The 16,188-nt window shown below is 43.5% G+C and overlaps 1 protein-coding gene across 2 annotated transcripts in view; it reads right to left on the bottom strand.

The window, feature by feature from the left end:
• The window catches only part of UPF2 (UPF2 regulator of nonsense mediated mRNA decay), a 213,275-nt gene that overhangs the window by 20,490 nt on the left and 176,597 nt on the right, over positions 1 to 16,188 (bottom strand). For both annotated transcript variants that reach the window (XM_060293309.2, XM_060293311.2), the window contains exon 22: positions 11,840 to 11,894. In XM_060293309.2, coding sequence (XP_060149292.1) covers positions 11,882 to 11,894 — 13 coding nt within the window. In that variant the 3' untranslated portion in view covers positions 11,840 to 11,881. The remainder of the gene's footprint in view (positions 1 to 11,839; positions 11,895 to 16,188) is intronic.

Raw genomic sequence — 16,188 nt, 5'->3', positions numbered from 1 at the left:
GGGCTACCTAGGAAAGGCCTTTACTCCAAATGTTTTCTCCACCACTATTGTGAAATTCCACCAACGGAGAGCACTGGGGGAGGGACAGGTATTCTGCCAACTTCAGGGGTCCCCTAATATATTGCATATATTCCTGGGAGATATAACAAGACCCTGGCGGTCAAGGCCCTGACCAATGAGAAACAAGTTGGGCGGCTGGGCAAGGGGCAGGTGAGCGTGTGAGCTGAAGCTGGGAGCAGAGGTTAGATGAGCTGATTGCTATTGTCTTAACCCAGGCTGACCTACAACTGTCTGTACTTCACCCCCTGAGGCTTCCGCCCTAACCTAGAATAGTCCACTTTAGCTCTTGTCATTTCAGAGCAGTCCCTCAGGCTCCAGGCTGTGCCTCCCTCTCCTGGGCCTTGTGCCCCGCTCCCCTATAACAGTTATGCCTCAACACACCTGTAGCGGTCTGCTCAGGAGGTCTGCCCTGAGACAGTAGCACAGCCTGGGGGCTTCAACAGCAGACATTTATTGTCTTATTGTCCTGGAGGCTGAAGGCTGAGATCAAGGGGTGGGCAGGGTTGGTTTCTGCTGAGGCCTCTCTTGGCTTGTGGACAGCTGTCTTCTCCCCACATCTTCATGGGGTCTTCCCTCTGTGTCTGTGTTCGAATTTCCTCTTCTTATAAGGACAGCAGTCCTATTGGATTAGGGCCTACCTTAGTGACCTCATTTTAACTTACCCCTTTAGAGGGCTTATCTCCAAATACTGTCACATTCTGAGGTGTTGGGGGTTAAGATTTCAACATGTGAATTTGGGGGGTCGTAACTCAGCCCACAACAATACCTGACTTTTTTTTTTTTTTTTTTTTTAACAATACCTGACTTTGAAGAGTCCCCTCAAAGGCCCTTGACTCCCATCCTGAAACACTGCCCCTACATCCATTTCAAATTTATCAGAGCAGGTTTCCTAGATCCAGGATTTTCTAGTCTGAAGTTCTCCTGGAGAACATTAGGCAGGACACAGTGCCTTTAAATTGGGAGACCAACCCTGCAGGCAATTCACGGGTTTCTTTATTTGGTCAGAATTAGAAGTGGGTTCTGCAGGGGTATCTTGAATTTTACCCGCAAGATGACTTCTAGTCTGGATTGGGCATCTTTGGTGATGGACATCCTGTGACCTTCTGAGAAGCGGTAGACCCAGGTGAAGACTATCAATTAAAGCATTTCAGAATTAAAAGGAGAAATTGCACCACCATGGAAATAAAATCAAAAGTCCTTGTTCCCTCTGTTGGTTGAATCCTAGGGATTACGGAAATCCGACGCTGGCAGCATTAGCCCAGATCTTTGATGGGGGCCTCCCCTCCGGCTCTATTTCACGTTTCGTTACCTGGGTTGCATACCTTTCAAAGAATGGCCTTTAGTCAGGGTTTGCAGCTCTTTGCCCCCCAGGCTGTAGGAATGGCATCACTCTGAGGCCCCTCATGAAAAGCAACTCCAGGTCTTTCAGCCCTTCCTTTCTGGGCTGTGTGACTCCACCGGATTCTGGGAAAGAGCCTCGCATCCGCCATCCTGACCCCACGCCTCATCCCACCACCCTCGCTGCTGGGCTGGTCTCAGAGTCCAGAGAGCAGGAGGTAAGTTCTATACGTAGTGACATCACTCAACAAATGGCAGTGTCCCCTCCACTTCCCAACTTCCGGAGCACCCAGGACCAGACAGCAGCCTGACACACCCTCCTTGAATCAGGACCTCACAAAATACTATCCAGGCAGCCTCGAGACGTTCACCGACACGGCCTCAATTAACCCAGGAAAGAAAGCTTCCCATGCTCTTTCCATTCCCCGCGAAAAAGGGAACGAGATCCCCTCGCCTGGGAATCCTTAAAAATAGGTGAGAGGTTCATCTGTTGTAGCTGGAGGATGCGTGAGGCCAAGTGGAATGTCTCCTGGAGCCTGGGGGATCCTCTGATCCAGAACCCAGCCGTGTGGTTTAAACAGCCCTGGTCACCTCCACAGGGAACCCCTGGGATGGACCATGAACCATCTCCTCTGTCGTGATTGCCCTGGACGCTGTGATCTTTCCCCTCCTCAGCACCGGCACTCTTACCGTTCAGCTATTCCAAGAACACTGACCATGCATTTTGTTTGTTATAGTGCACTCCCTGAAGACATGATGCTCTGAGAGGCTAGCGCTCTGGCCGTTCCCCAAGCTCCTGTGAGCCCTCATGAGGAGCAACACGCATCAGTGACACAGGGCTTAGCCCGTCTCTCTCTGCAACCTTCCACTGCATCCTCTCCTCACACTGGTTCCATCACACTTGCTGACGAGTGGCACTCAACCCTGCTGCCCTCTGAGCAGTCATCTTATTGCTCCCTTCCTTTGGCCGCCAACCTTCTGCCTCCGCCTCTTGACCCCTTGTCTCTTCCTTAACCCCCTTCAATTCGGTTTCCATCTACTCCAAATAAGCGTAATTTTCAAAATGGTGTGTTCCATGCGCCAGGGGCTCAGGGGGAAGAAGGCATGGGCCTGGCTCCTAAGAGATCAAAGATCTTCCGACCCACTGGTGGGTGCTCAGTTAGATGGGGGTAGAGACAACCACGCCGCCAGGCAGAATGTTTCAAGTGCTATAGAAAGAGAAAGAAAGATGGAGCTTCCTTAAACATACTAAAAATAGAGCTACCATATGATCCAGCAATCCCACTCCTGGACAAATATCTGGAAAAGATGGAGATTCTAATTAGAAAAGATACACACACCCCAGTGTTCACAGTAGCATTATGTACAATAGCCAAAACATGGAAACAACCTGTGTCCACTGACAGGTGAATGGATAAAGAAGATGTGATATATATACACAATGGAATATTACTCAGCCATAAAAAAGGATGAAATAATGCATTTGCAGCAACATGGATGGACCCAGAGATTATCATACTAAGTGAAGTAAGTCAGACAGAGAAAGACAAATATCATATGATATGACTTACATATGGAACCTAAAATATGATACAAATGAACTTATTTACAACACAGAAACAGACTCACAGACATAGAAAATAAACTGATGGTTACCAAAGAGGAAAGGGGGGCGAGGGATAAATTAGGAGGTTGGGATTAACATACACACACTACTATATATAAAATAGGTAAACAAGGACCTATTGTGTAGCACAGGGAACTGTGTTCAGTATCTTGTAATAACCTATAATGTAAAAGAATCTGAAAAAGAATATGTATACGCATACACACATATATATATATAACTGAATCAGTTTGCTGTACACCAGAAACTAACACAATATTGTAAATCAACTATACTTTGATTTAAAAAAAAAGAAACATAGGCGCGGCCGCGACTGTCTGTCGGGGCCCTGACCATTTGTCTGTTGCTGGGAGGGACAGAGTTTGCAGCCTTGGGGCCTCCACGTGTGCGCTCCCCAGGGCCTGTGCACCCAGGTGGACCCTCGGAGTTAGCAACCCGTGTTTTCAAAGGTAACCAACTGCCCACACACACAAAAATATTCCAAGCAAAAGCACCAACCTGCTTGCTGTGGTCCAAGAAGGGAGTTCTCTAATTTTCCTGTTTCACCCTTTCTGTATTGTCTACTTGTCTGTAGGGAGCATGGATGGCTGTTGTCATATCATGTAAGGCATTTTTAGAAAGTCAAGGAAACTTGGGGGAGTTCCCTGGCGGTCCAGTGGTTAGGATGCTGTGCTTCCACTGCAGGGGGCGCAGGTTCAGTCCCTGGGACTAAGATCATGCATGCATGAATGCATAACATAAATAAATAAACTCTTCCCCTTTAAAAATAAATAAATAAATAAAAGAAATATATATTTATGGCAAAAAAAAAGAGAGAGAGAGAGAAAGGAGTAGGTGGAGATTTTGGGGGGACGTGCAAGCCACACTCAAGCTGAGCTTCAAAAGGACCAGCAAGATCTTTAAAGGTACAGAACGAGAGCAACTCTGGCAGATTAGGGTGCAGGTTCAGGAAGCATTCAGGCCACAGAGGCAGCAAGGGTCTGAGTGAGGAGGGAATCTGGGGGCCAAACAGAGGAATGCAGCGCTGAGGAGTCGGCTGAGCTTGGCGTGTGTGAGCAGGCCTCTGCTTGAGGGGCCTTTAGCGGGCAGCATTCACACATCACAAACTGGGGCTTCGCTCCAACTTGTCCACTTATTAGCAACAAAGGAATTGAGTCATTATTACAATAGATCCCCAGGTTCTGTTATGCCACGCCCCATGGTCCTGTCCCACTTGTGAAAAAACAAAAGGAGAGAGTTCAGTGGCCTCGTAGTGAGTAACTGACTTCAGCTTCTTAACAAGGGCAGGGTCAGAAGCCTCCATTCTGAGAGTGGGATTGACATCTATACACTAGTATGTATAAAATGGATAACTAATAAGAACCTGCTGTATAAAAAAATAAATAAAATTAAAAAAAAAAAAAAGAAGTCTCCATTCTGATCTCCCATGAAAGATGTATGGGCTTGTGCCCGAGTGAGCAAAGCCTGGGGAGAGGGGCGGGTCTCTGAAGTTCAGGGGCTGCTCCAGCAGGATTGGAGGAGCCCCGTGCCTTCCTACCTCCACCTGACATCCACGGTTTCCTCCCAGTCTGTCTCCTAAGAGAACTGGGTCATCACTTCACAATCTGGAATTGGCTACCAAGAAGGCTCTGTCCCCAGAGGACGGTATTCACTGGTGAAATGGAAGAGGCCTTCAGAGAGCAGACAGTGCCCAGGAGATAGTGATCAGACCCCAGGGCGGTGGTCAGCCCACACCTGGCACTGACATGCCACACAGACTTGGCTCCCGCGGGTGCTACAGTTCCAGTTACTAGATACTTTTTCACTTATTTAAAGATGTTCGGCCAATGCCACCCTACAGGTATGTCTTCGCTGGGCTAGAGGACAAAGGCTATCTATTTTAAAAATATATTTAAATAGCTTTTTATTTCCCTAATCCAATGTTTATGGCTTTCTTCAATTGTCTGAAAACTATTTTGCCAAAAATTACAGTGTGTTATTCTATTACCACCTTATTGTAATAATACCCTCCTTTTATAACCACTCCACCTGTTGGGCAGTGTCCCTGAATTTGCAAAGGCCTTTTACTGAAGAAAGCCACAGATGGGGGAGCAAGAACCATGTCCTTCTGCAGGTTCTCTTGGAGCCTCAGTTTCTCCTCCTGAAAATGGGATATATAATGTCATCTAGTTAACGAATTAGTATCTGAAAAATATTCTGAGATTGAGTGTGAGAACTGCTATAGGATCAGAGCTATGGATGTAGCTTTTAAGCCACAGAAGTGGTCTTGTGTGTAATCTGAATATTCTTAACACACAAAAGGAGCTTACAATTTAAAGGCATCTTTTAGTAAATGCATTTATGAAATGAAAAATTATGTGGCCCTCTTAGAAATGTCTCAAACATTTGGAATTTCTTAACACAACATTTTAACGCAATGTTAAGTCAGAATGGCTTGTTATTTGTTCTGCCCTCTGTTGATTAGATCAGATGAATTTAGCTCTAGAGTCAGACCTCAATGGCTTCAACTATTCAATTTATGAATCTAAGCAGGCCTGTTCCTCTTCAGTGCTCAGAAGCACTTCTTCCCAGGAGAGGAAGGGGAAGGGAAAGCCAATGAAAATTAATTAATTTTGCTATTTTTAGTGAATGTGGGAAATGGGCTGATGGGAGACAAAACTCAAAACCTATTACGGAGCTGTTTGGATATCAATTACCCCTGCTCTCCTCACATGGCTGCTGGAAAATGGGCATATTCAGATACTCTGTTGGGCATAATTATTCTCCCACCGTAATACAGGTTTTGCAGGGATGGGCCATCTGTCCTGCCTGGGAGAGTCAGCGTGAAGCACACTGCATCCCTTCCCCAGCCAGCTCTGCCCCTCACCTGCAGGGTCTTGCATCTATTTTTGTCACCTCTGTCAGCCTGGCTAAGGGGTTCCAAATAAAACCGAAGGAAGACATGAAGATGGCCAAAAAAATGAAGTCTGCGCAGCACGAGCCTGTAGCCTTACCTTTTTGTAGCTTCTGTGGTCTTGCCTGAATGAAGGGCTTTACTCTGTGTTGGAGGAGGTGATGCTTTAGGTAGGTTAGCCTTACCCGTGGAATTATTGTTTGGATTTCTTTGGTACATGGAAGCACAGAATCTTTTCACAAGTTAAAAGTACTAACTTTGCATTTGGCATTCAGTAATTCTTTATGGAACACTTTGGGGAAATGTTGTGGCACGTTCCATTGAAATAATGGATTTTTATGTAGTTCTCAACCTTTAGCTGAGACACAGCTTCTATTTTGTTGTCATCCCTGTAGCCCTCCCTCTCAGTAACTCCTCAGCTCACTCCACTCAGATGAACATTTTATAAGACAAGATTTCCACATTTCTCATGTTTATGACTATTCCTAAAACTCTCATAAAGTTTGTACTTTCCCCCAATACTAATTTAATAACCTTGAAAATAGTCAACAGTATGAGCACAAATTCCTTAATTGGCTTTACAGAGAGAAAATGCATGAAATAGTACTGCTACACCCGGTCAACACAGACTCAGGAATGGCAGCTCTGGTCAAAAGCAGAGAGCAGTGGATTAGAACAACCACTTTGTCACTTACTACACAAGTGAGATTGAGCAAAGTCACTGAACACGTCTGAACCTCAGTTTCATCTGTAAAATGGGAATAATCACCGTCAAGAGGATTAAATGTGTGTGAATATGTTTTGTCAACCATGAAATGGTATAAAGATGTAACGGTTGTTATTATTTATGCCCCTGAAATGTGAACAACAGGGGCTCCAGGCCTCTTTTTTTTTTTTTTTGGCCTTGCCATGCAGCTCGCAGGATCTTAGTTCCCGGGCCCCTGGCAGTGGAAGCGCAGAGTCCTAACCACTGGAAATTCCCTCCAGGCCTTGAAAAGAGCTTAAGAAAGAAGGTCGGGATCTGAGAGAGAAGATTATGAGCCCGAAAGGTGAGGGCCAAACACTTAGCATGAAAAACACATGTCACCGGTCCCATAAGGATGTTAACATGTATGAAGAACAGGCACCTGGTGCCCCAGGTCAAGTCTTGTTCGTGAAGATTCTATAATCCAGGCAACTCCCTGGCCTCCAACTTCCTGAGGTCACTGTTTCACTTAATATCAAAATGAAATGCAGTCATTAACAGCTGAATCTAGAATACTCTCATCTACTTCTCTAACATATCCAAGAACACATGGGTTTGCCTTCTCATCCACACTGTCACCGATTTCCCTGCTTTCCTCTGACTCCAAACCATTACTCCCAGCCCCGCTTTAACCGTCCTTGCTTTCCTGAAATCATGGGATATGACCCTTTCCGTTCCCCCAAAGCACTGCCGGCATTACATGGTTTGGGAGCAGCAGGGAGAATTACCACACGGTGTGCAAACACTTCAAATCCAACGTCAGACATCACTGCGCTCTCCAAGTCCCATCGCTTTCGACATAAAGAATGTTTTATATCCACATCTCTCCACAGGCCCTGGTTTTCTTCCATGTTTCTAGCTAGCCCTCCCCACCCCCATTCCTCTAGACTCTTCCATTTCCTTCTTCAGGATCCCGACCCCCTTCTTGAGATACCAGTGGATTACTCCTGTTTCTGTATCATGCAGAATGATTTAACATTTTTGTGTGTGTGTCTATTCTTCTCCCAACTCAAGCATCCTAAGCAGACAGCCTCACCTTTCACAACCCAACAGGGATGATGGATGGATGAATGAATTTAAATTTAATGAGATGCCCAGCAGACAATTTAAAACCAGGTTCCTGACCACAGTGAGGGGAGGCACTCAGCTTGTTAAATGAAATGAATAATGCCCAGAGGTGAGGATTGTTCAGGTCATGGTCATAGAAGTCATATTTGAGAGCAGGGTGATGAATGTCTTTGCCCAAGGAGAGCAGAGTGAACTCTGCTATAAGACTCAACTTTGGGAATTAAATACTTCTATTTAATGGACAGTCCAAGCTCCTAGATGCCTGTAAGCTGGGACGAGAACTCAGAGAAGACAGCTTCAGAACAGTCGTGGGAATAGAACCCGGACAGCCAGGGTCTAGGAAGTGAATGGAGGTGGAATGAAGAAGGCAGTAAATGTATTTAGGCTGCTGCACTCTTTTTTTTTTTTTTTTTTTTTTTTTTTTTGCGGTACGCGGGCCTCTCACTGTTGTGGCCTCTCCCGTTGCTGAGCACAGGCCCCGGACACGCAGGCTCAGCAGCCATGGCCCATGGGCCCAGCCGCTCCGCGGCACGTGGGATCTTCCTGGACCGGGGCACGAACCCATGTTCCCTGCATCGGCAGGCGGACTCCAACCACTGCGCCACCAGGGAAGCCCTAGGCTGCTGCACTCTTACGTGGATCATTTACAAAGCTAGTAAGCATTTTAAGAAAAAGAACTCTATTCCTGTAACTGGTTTACAGAGGATTCTCACCTTGCTGGGGATGTAAGCACGGGATGGTTTCATTGCTGTCAGCAGCTGCTCTCTGCTGAATCCCCATTTCCCACCAGCGATCAGACTGGCCAGATTTAATAATCTGCCTAAGATTTTGGGTTATTAGACCAGTCTCATTTTTGTATTAAAGATTCAATTCTAATCATTCAACGACGACGACAAAGAAAATAGCAAGTGTTGATGAAGATGTGGAGAAATTGGAACCCGCATACAGGCGTTGCAGGTGGGTGCAGCCACTGTGGAAAACAGTATGGTGGGTCCTCAAAAAGGTAAACATGGAATCACCATACGATTCAGCAATTCTACCTCTGGGTATGCACCCAAAATCACTGAAAGCAGGGACTTGAACAGATTTTTGTGCACCCACATTCACTGCAGCATTATTCACAATAGCCAAAACATGGAAACAACATAAGGGTCCATCACAGAAGAATGGAATTAGAAAGCATGGTCTATACATAAAAAGGATTATTAGTGAACTATAAAAACGATGGAAATTCTAATACATATTATGACATGGATGAACCTGAAAACATACTAAGTGAAAGACGTCGTCGCAAAAGGACAGATGTTGTGTGATTCCATTTATATGAGGTCCACAGAGTCGTTGAAATCATAGAGACAGAAAGTAGAACGGTGGTGCCAGGGGTGTGGGCTGGGGAATGGGAGTGAGGATTTAATGGGGACAGAGGTTCAGTTTGGGATAATGGAAAAGTACTGCAGATGGATAATGCTGATGGTTGTACAACACTGTGAGTGCACTTAATAGCACTGAACTGTACACTTAAAAATGGTTAAAATGGTAAATTTTATGCTATGTATATTTTACCACAATTAAAAAAAAATTTTTTTAAAGGTTCAGTCCTAGGCATTCCATCTCAAACTCAGTCGCCTGGCCCATCGGCCCCCCAGCAGCTTGCTTGTTCTGCCCTTGGGGTAATGTATGTTCCCGCACATAGAGCCCCAAGAACTGGAGGGTCCCCTTCCACACGCTTGGACGGACTTGGAGAGTGGGTTGGGTGGAGCTGCCCCATCTTCCCGCAAGGCTCACTGAGCTTGCAGCCCTTCTAGCCCAAGGGAAGGGACTGCTCTGAAATCTCCAGCCTGGCAGGTCACAAGCCTTTCAAGTCTGTCCCCAAACCTCAATGGGAAGGACACACTGTGCCATGCTCCTCGGCTCCCAGAATGCTCACTGTGCCCTTCTTACCCCGCTCAGCTCCTCGTGGCCTGGGGGTAACTACGAGGTCACCCTAGCAAGAGTCTAATTCCCCGTTTTGCTGAACCCCAATCTTTATGAGTGATTGTCTTAGGACTCTCGCCCTGACTTGGCTGTGGGGATTAAAGGAACCCCTTCCCCTCTGTGGCAGGCAGAATTCTAAGCTGGCCCCCAAGATTCCAGCCCCCTAAGCATGAGTGGAGCCTGCAGATAGGATGGGATGTCACCTCTGTGATTATGTCACATTATGTGGCAAAAGGGATTCTGTGGATGTAAAGTCCCTCATCAGGGACTTCCCCGGTGGTCCAGCGGTTAAGATTCCACACTCCCAGTGCAGGGGGCCCAGGTTTCAATCCCTGGTCAGGGAACTAGATCTCGCATGCCACAAGGAAGATCCCGCATGCCGCAACTAAGACACGCTGCAGCCTAAATAAATAAATAAATATTTTAAAACAATAAAATTAAGTCCCTAATCAGTTGACTTGGAGATGGTTAGAAAGGAGATTGTCCTGGGTGGATAGAAAGGGAACACAGCCCCGCTCCAGTCTCCTGTTACAGCCTCCCACCATGAATACTAACTGCATCTCCACAAAGCTTAGGACCTGCAAGCCTCTTCTTAGTTTGGAAATGGGACTGGGGGTGTAGCTGGCAGTACAGCCAGCTCAGAAGTGTTGACCATCAGGAAGTCCTGAGAAGCTGGTTAGTTCCCGGTGACTTCCTGAATGGGGAATGTAAGAGGTCCTCAGGGCAATTTTAGTACAAGAGGGAAAAAATATCCCACATTTTATTACTCCCAGTGAACGGAAGCATTCGGTGTGATTTCTTTTCCTATTGTGATTCTCTGTAGGAAGAGGTTTTTTTTTTTAATCCTATTTAACAATTTAGAAATTGAAATAAAACATTTTAAGCTTATCAAAGGATTGCCAGTTTCATTTTCCCCATCCTTTCCTCCACCAGTACTGCAACTTGGAAATACAGTTGAGACCCACTGTCTGAGCACCTGGTGGCATCCAGGTGGCACTGACGGGAACAGAGTTATTGAATCTGTAAGCTGGGGACAGACCTGGACTCCACGGTCCCACTAAGTGGTTAACGACCCTGGTCAGTGATTCCTCTGTCTCTCTGACTGTAACACTACGTACATTTTGCTCCCTCAAAATCAGGGAATTAACATCCTTAAGTTCAGGGTCACATCAAAGAAGAAGTTATGTCTTGGGTCACAACAGAATTGTATAAAAAAGAAAGTCAGCCCTCAAATGTAGAAATCTGGCATAATGAAATCTTTTACCTGAAATGGGTTTAGAAGAATTCAACTTAGCAGAAGGTAACACAAACTACAAATGTTAAGTATTCCAACGCACTGTACTCATCTCTCCTTCCAAATGTCTGTGACACAAACAGGACTGGGTCTCATTGGGTCCCAGCTCTTACCTAAGACCCACCTGAGGCCAGTTTCAGCCCATATTCAAATCTCCTGAGAATAAGGTTCACTCCAAAAGCACTCGTGAGGAGTGGAGGCCTTAGTGAAATTTGTGGGAAGACGGACAGGGTTAAAAGACACTTGCACAGAAAACTTCCCAAGGCTCTCCTGTCCCCGGCTCCCCAGACACCACAGGTTCCTGGAGCCATTTCCAAGACCCTGTCGGCTTTGCATCCTCCATCTGTAAACCGAAAGCTAGCCAGAGAACAGCGGAAGCGAAGCAAGTTATCCTCAGACAAATTTCAACCACCCCTGAGTCCTCAGGCTTATCTCTGGGGGGATACGGTTCACCTCACCATTGTTTTATTTACAGAATCACTTCTATGTCATCTAGGGATTAATAGATGGTTGGTGACTAACCAGTTTATCATTTGAGTCTTGTCTGCATCCCACCAAGCCCTCCTGGACCATAAATTCCCTGTAGATAGGGAACCTATCCATACTGTTCACTGTTGCATCTCCTGGACTTTACCCCTAGTAACACCTGGCACAGAAGAAACCACAAGCAATCTCTGGATGAAAAATGAATGGGCTCCATACATTCTCTCTTCCTGTTTGGACGTCAGTCACTTGGCAGGTCCTAAAGCGTGAATGAACAGCACTTCTTCCTCAGGGATCTTTTTAGAACCTAGCTTCTCTTTCAGACTCTTATCATTGAGTTCAGATAAAATTATTTACCATTTTCTTCCACGTTTGTTTCTTCTAACATGTAGTTCTCCTTCAGAATATCGACCTGGAATACAGACAAGGTAGCATGTTATCTACTTGCTTTCAGGAAGTATGGAACCACTTTATTATCATCTTTTAAAGTTTTCCTTGAAATTTGTCACCAAAAAACCTCCAGGCTGTAATTTCCTCATTTGTAGAATAATTATTTCCTTTTTTAAATCAAGAAATTTCACTAGCAAGTCATCCTTGAAATGCATCAATCTCCTTCTCTTCCCTCCTTCTATTATCTACCAAATATTTATGGAATGTTTGATATAAGCCAGACTCTATGCTATGCACATTGGCATTTATTGTATCAAAAATTTGTATTAGTCTGTATTGATTTATAACAGTAAATATAGAACCACAACAGAAAATTTGGGACATATACAATACTATAAATAAGAATCACATAATCACAGCCAGAAAGAGTAACTGTCATCCTTTTGATATATTTCCTTCTAGTTTTTGAATATATACATGCATTTTTCCATAGTTGAAGCAATAGTTTACACACAATTCTGTAATGTTCTTTTTTCCCCTTTAACAATATATTTAGGTATTTTCTTGTGTTCATGAAAAATACCTGATTTTTAATAGCTGCATAATAGTTCACTTAAACTTCCCCCTAATTTTGGATTTTTTGGTTGTTTCTAATTTTCTGACATTACGAAAAAGGAGACAGTGCACAAATATTTTCCCCTTTTCTGATTATTTCTGTTGAATCCCTAGATATGGAATTGTAGGCCAAAGTATATAAACATTTTTAAGGGTCTTGAAATATTTCACAAAATCACTTTCCAGTAAAGTTATATCAACGTATGCTCCCACTATAATATATAAAATTGCCCATTTCACTGCACTCCTGCCAGTACTGAATGTTAGAATTTTAAAATGTTTTTCTAATTTAATAGATGAAAATATTGCTTACTATTTTAATTTTTAATTTTTTCAATTACTGGGTAATCCAAACACTTTAAAATATAATTACATATACACACTAATCGTTTTTATTTTTTCTTTGAGGAAATTTTCTCATTGAGTTATTAGAGTTTTCTTATCAATGTGTGTGTACTCTTGTATTGAGGATAAAATGAACTGTCAGGGCTTCCCTGTTGGCGCAGTGGTTAAGAATCTGCCTGCCAATGCAGGGGACATGGGTTCGAGCCCTGGTCCGGGAAGATCCCACATGCCACAGAGCAACTAAGCCCGTGCACCACAACTACTGAGCCTGTGCTCTAGAGCCCGCGAACCACAACTACTGAGTTCACGTGCCACAACTACTGAAGCCTGCGTGCCTAGAGCCCGTGCTCCGCAACAAGAGAAGCCACCGCAATGAAGCCTGCGCACCGCAACGAAGAGTAGTCCCCACTCGCCGCAACTAGAGAAAGCCCGCACACAGCAACGAAGACCCAGTGCAGCCAAAAATAAATTAACAAATGAATTTTTTTAAAAAAATGAACTGTCAGATTTGTTCTGTTTTCTATTTTGTTCACAATATTTTTAGTTGTCACAATTTGTAAATTCTTATATAATCTAGTCTACTGGTCATTTCCTTTATGATTTTTTGATTTCTTTTCTTCCCCCATCTTGAGGTTACATAAATATTTGCCTAAATTTTCTCCTAGTTTTAAAGTTCTTTAATGTAGCTGAAATTTCTTTTAACACATAATGAAATGTATGAGCTCAACTTGATTTTTTTCCAAATTACTAGCTTTCTCAAGTCCATTTTATTGAGAATCTGTCCCTTTTTCATTTATTTTAGATGACTCCATCACATATTAAAATCTACAGTATATCAACACTGTCTTTTTCTGGGTTATCCTATTTTATTATCTATATCATTCAATATCTACTAATATTCTATTTTGATACTTTAAATTATTATTTTATACTGTTTAACTAACAAACAGGGAAATTTCCCATCTGTTTCTTCATTTTCATAATCTTCTTAACCCTTCTTATCTGCTACTTGTTCAAGTAAACTTTAAAATAATTTTGTTTTAGGCTCCCAAGGTAGGTGTTAATAGCTTCATTGTACAGTTGAGGAACTGAGTCTCAAAAAGAATAAATAGCTCAAGATTACACATATTCTAAGTGGAAGAGGCATAAAGCAAAATCATGTCTTTTGACATCTCCTCTTTCAGCTCTAAAATGCTGTAATTTTTAGTAAACTCAGGAAGCTTACTCGCTAACCACTTTCTCCTTTCCTGTCTACCTCCCTCTAGTGGTCATTATAAATATTGCAGTTTCTCAAGCCAATTTTACACAGTAATTATTTTTATACAACAAAAATTATGTTTAGCTTAAATTTTTAAAGTTTACTTTAAAATTTTTAACTTACACAGAGTTAATAAGAATAATTGTCTAATATTTTGAGCCATGTATCACCGGCATTTTCTTAGCAAAGAACAACCTCAGAAGAATTTAGTAAAAATTCGAGTGAAAAGAAAGTAAAATTTTGTCAATTTCATGGATTTTTAAAGTAGTAACAACAGCAGGTCCAAAGACCCTCCAGATGTTTCTTCGTTCTTTTCTCCATTGACGTTATCTAAGTACTTTTAGGAATAACAATCTTTAAATTCCCCCTCTAAGCCATTTCTTGTTTTCTTACCTCACTTTATGTCCTTTCTCACCTTCTAGTGCCTTTGAGTAGGTTCATTTGGCACAGAGGTGCCTGGGCAGGGGTGCAGGGGGTACTGGAAGGCAGCCTGAGCTCAGGTACTCACGCTGCGCCCTGGCCAGGTCTGCACCGGCCCCGCCGAAGGGCCACCTGTTCGCAATTCCCACAAAGATCAGGTACGAGCTAGCAGGGCTGGCCTCCTCCCCCTACCGCCTTGGTTGAAACCTCAGTCTCATTTTCTTCCCTGTTCATTTCCTGTCCGCCACACCCTCCCACCCTTTTTTTCTTTTTGTGCCTTTTTCTTTTCCCTTTCTTCCTTCCTAATCCCATCATACTTCAATTTCTTCTTCCCTATCTCCTCTTCACCTGGAAGAAAAGATACCGTGTAAAATTTAATTCGTACACACAAGATAATGTGTACATTAAAAATTTTAAAGCTAAAAAACTAAGCTACACATATGTTTATACATCATAAAAGCTTAACCAAGCGAAAAGAACACTACTAAAAAGGAAAAATAATTCTGGGAAGCACTTATGTCTTTTTTTCTTTATCTGAATTTGTGGAAAACAGGGGCTGCCTATGTTACTCTCGCCTGTGGCTATTTAATACTATTTAACTTTTACTAAGCCAATTCACGATACATGCATTAGTGTTTACATGGAACAAAATTTAAGAGAAAAAAGAACATGAACAGAAAGCTTAGGTCCATTATTCAATGAGGATTAAGGACTGACAGAATTGAGAATCTCTCCTGGATTTGGTTCAGAAAGAGGGGGATAATAATACTTGCCTAATTAACTAGTAAGTGCGGTAGATTAAAGTACTTTGTAAACATTAATTAAAGATGCAGGGAGTTAGATGAGGCCAATATGTTATTAGTGAAAAAGTTTTCTTCCCTTTAATCAGGTATCTCCTCCTGGGGAGAGCAAAGAAATGATATAAGGAATTGGGGCTCAGCCCCGAGTGCCAACCAGTGACTCAGTCATCCTGTGCCACCAACCACTTCCTTAATTTTCTGTAAAATGGGGATAAGCACCAACAGCACTTTGCAATACGGGTTTTATGTCTGTCATTTGAGTATATAGCAAACACTATAATTAATAAAACCCTATAACTCTTGTTTTCTCCTTTCCTACAGAGTTGTCCCACCCCATGGAAACACCGGTAACATTAACTTCCACCAACTTACAGAAGCCTTCCACAACCAGCTATTAACCTCAGTGGATATTTCCATGGTGATAAAGAAGAAATGGCACCAAGGAATGGGGTCAAAACCTCTTGGATGAGCTTCCTCTCCTTTCTGAACCTCAGTTTTCCTCCTCTGTAAAATGGGGATAAGAAATTGGGGGTTCTAAGGATTGAATGAAATAATGTGTGTGTGTTAAATGCCTTGTCCAAGGGTAATAAGAATTCGATACGTGGTAGTTATTGTCATTAAATGTAAAATAACCTCTCAAAACTGACCGAGGAGGGGAAAAAAATGTCCCGTCTTATTCAGAGCTTCGAATGCAAATCCCTATTTCTCCTCCGAGTGTTTAACTCAGATATGGGGCTGGAGTTTCCTCAGATCGTCCCCAATTCAAACCTCGCACCAACACCGAGAGGCGGCTGCGGGGCAGCGCCGGCACGGGGGCCTGTCCCTTTAAATGCCCCGGGCGCGCGCCGTGTGAGTTTGGGGAGGGAGCAGCCGAGACC

The sequence above is a fragment of the Globicephala melas genome, chromosome 2 (assembly GCF_963455315.2).
Source record: "Globicephala melas chromosome 2, mGloMel1.2, whole genome shotgun sequence".
Classification (NCBI taxonomy): Eukaryota; Metazoa; Chordata; class Mammalia; order Artiodactyla; family Delphinidae; genus Globicephala; species Globicephala melas.
This window is presented reverse-complemented; position numbering and strand designations above follow the sequence as displayed.